The following is a 2,069-nucleotide window of genomic DNA, read 5'->3' as shown; positions in this document are numbered from 1 at the left end:
CTCCCCACTCACTGCACACTCATTGCACACGCCGTGCACGCTCCCCGCTCATTGCACACTCATTGCACACTCGTGCACACACTCTGCGTGCGCCGCGCGCCCCCCGCTCATTGCACACGCGTGCACACACGCCACGCGCATTGCACGAGGCGTGCACGCGCCGCACACGCAGCACACGCGCGTGCACGGAGCGTGCTCGCTCCCCGCACACGCGCGTGCAGCCGGCACGCGCGTGCCCCGCCGTCACCCGTGGAAGGACGCGGCGGGGCTGCCCCGCGCCGCGCACGGGGGAGGCCCCGTGGGCTCCAGGACGGCGGCACAAGGCAGGTTTCGCCTCCCCTGCGCTTCCCCGCACCTTCTCCTTGGAAAACTCGGACCCTTCRCAGAGGTGCTGCGCCCCTTCCCGGGGGCTGCTTCCGAGGACGTGGCGAGGAGGGGGCCCTTGCATGCAGGCAGGATGGCGCGAACCATGAGACCGGACGACATCAACCCCCGCACGGGGCTGGTGGTGGCTCTGGTCAGTGTGTTCCTGGTGTTTGGCTTCATGTTCACCGTGTCTGGGATCAAGGGAGAGACGCTGGGGGACATACCCCTCCTGGCCATCGGGCCAGCCATCTGCCTGCCGGGCATAGCTGCAATTGCCCTCACTAGAAAAACCGACGGCTGCACCAAGTGGCCCAAAAATAAGTGTCCGTGCTGCAAGCAAGCCAAGGATCGGGATGCCATGGAGCTGCTGCGAAGCCCCTCGGACCTGGAATCTGGCAAGGGGAGCTGTATTGAGCTGGCCAAGAAGGCATATGTGAAGGACAAGAAGGGGCTGCGGGGTGATGACTCGGTGTCCATCTGCACCACCACCACCACCACCACCACTGTGGGCGAGTGCAAGAGCCTGATCAAAAAGGTGGAGCAGGAGGAGATACTGAAATACCTGGAGACCTGTTACCCCGAGATGCCAGGGAATGTGTTTGTGGGAGATGGATCCACGTACAGTGCCTTGGAGAAGACAAGCTCTTCTCCCACCCGGGACAGCACTGCCTGCCTGGATGTTGAAGACAATATTTTTGTGGCTCCTAAGGACAGTATCATTGTCTGTTCTTACAAGGAAAACAGCCCTTATGACAGATACTGTTGTTATATAAACCCAACTGGAGTCAACTCAGACCAAGAGACCATAGTGTGAATGATGCATATTTTATATGTATGTATGTATTTATACAAAAACTGCAACTCCAAGCTCTTGATAGGGGATAATATAGCTGACTGCACTGCATGGGACATTCCTGATACTATTACTTATGGTATGTGACTGATACTCAAACCTTTTGTGCCTGAAATACTTTCTGTAAGTAAATAAGCATGTTTAAAGGTTAAAGAATTCAATTATTCATTTGGGGGAAAAATCCATTTTGTGATTTTTTTTTTCTCCTTTTCCCTACCTTTTGCTTTAATGCTGCATATTTTATCCAAGTCCTTGGACATATTGGCAGGAGGGCAGCAGGGGCTGTCAGCTAAGAACTAAGGCAAAAGTCTGTAGAAAAAGAATGTGATTGTCAGTGGATGAGCTTTCCTCTTAAGGAAAGTGTCACTTTGTTTTGGGAGGGATTGAGAGCTGCCAGCATGCCCTGCATAAACTGGCAGGTGTTTGTAAGTGACGTGCATAGCTTTTTACTTGCCTCTGTTTTAGGGAATCAGTGTGCTGACCCAGTGGGCTCTTCCCGTGAAGTCTCCTAGGAGCTAAATAGGCGCAGGTGATTTTTCAGAGGCTAATCCATCATAGCAGCGTGAAAGGTAGCTTCCCCTCCCACTGGTACTGAATTCACTGGAATGTTTCTTTTGGATTTTATAAAACACTTGACAAGGCGATTAGAGCATGATCATGATGCAGTTCTTGAAAAGACCAGGAAGAGATGTAAGTGGACTCAGGATCTTGAAAATGTATTCCAATATCTCTGCTTTCACTTAGGAAATAGATTCTTATAGGTTGTATTTGGAGCAGGATCCAAGTTTTCTGAAAATGTCGTCTTCATGTGCCTTTGTAAAATGCTCAGTGCTTCTCCATGGCTTAAGAA

The 2,069-nt window shown here is 52.0% G+C and overlaps 1 protein-coding gene across 1 annotated transcript; it reads left to right on the top strand.

Annotated features, from left to right (window-relative positions):
* Window positions 1-457: 457 nt before the first annotated feature.
* On the top strand, window positions 458-1,413 carry TMEM215 (transmembrane protein 215). The gene has a single exon (XM_026040771.1). The coding sequence runs from the start codon at window positions 458-460 to the stop codon at window positions 1,178-1,180; it is 723 nt and encodes a 240-aa protein (XP_025896556.1). The 3' UTR covers window positions 1,181-1,413.
* Window positions 1,414-2,069: the final 656 nt, after the last annotated feature.

This window comes from Nothoprocta perdicaria, unplaced genomic scaffold (genome assembly GCF_003342845.1).
Source record: "Nothoprocta perdicaria isolate Ctin4 unplaced genomic scaffold, notPer1 scaffold_265, whole genome shotgun sequence".
Lineage (NCBI taxonomy): Eukaryota > Metazoa > Chordata > Aves > Tinamiformes > Tinamidae > Nothoprocta > Nothoprocta perdicaria.
The sequence above is the reverse complement of the archived record's forward strand: the minus strand, read 5'-3'. Positions and strand labels throughout refer to the sequence as shown.

Excerpts from the sequence above, each read along its gene's own strand:
- TMEM215 (XM_026040771.1), top strand. The coding sequence starts at position 458 with ATGGCGCGAACCATGAGACCGGACGACATCAACCCCCGCACGGGGCTG.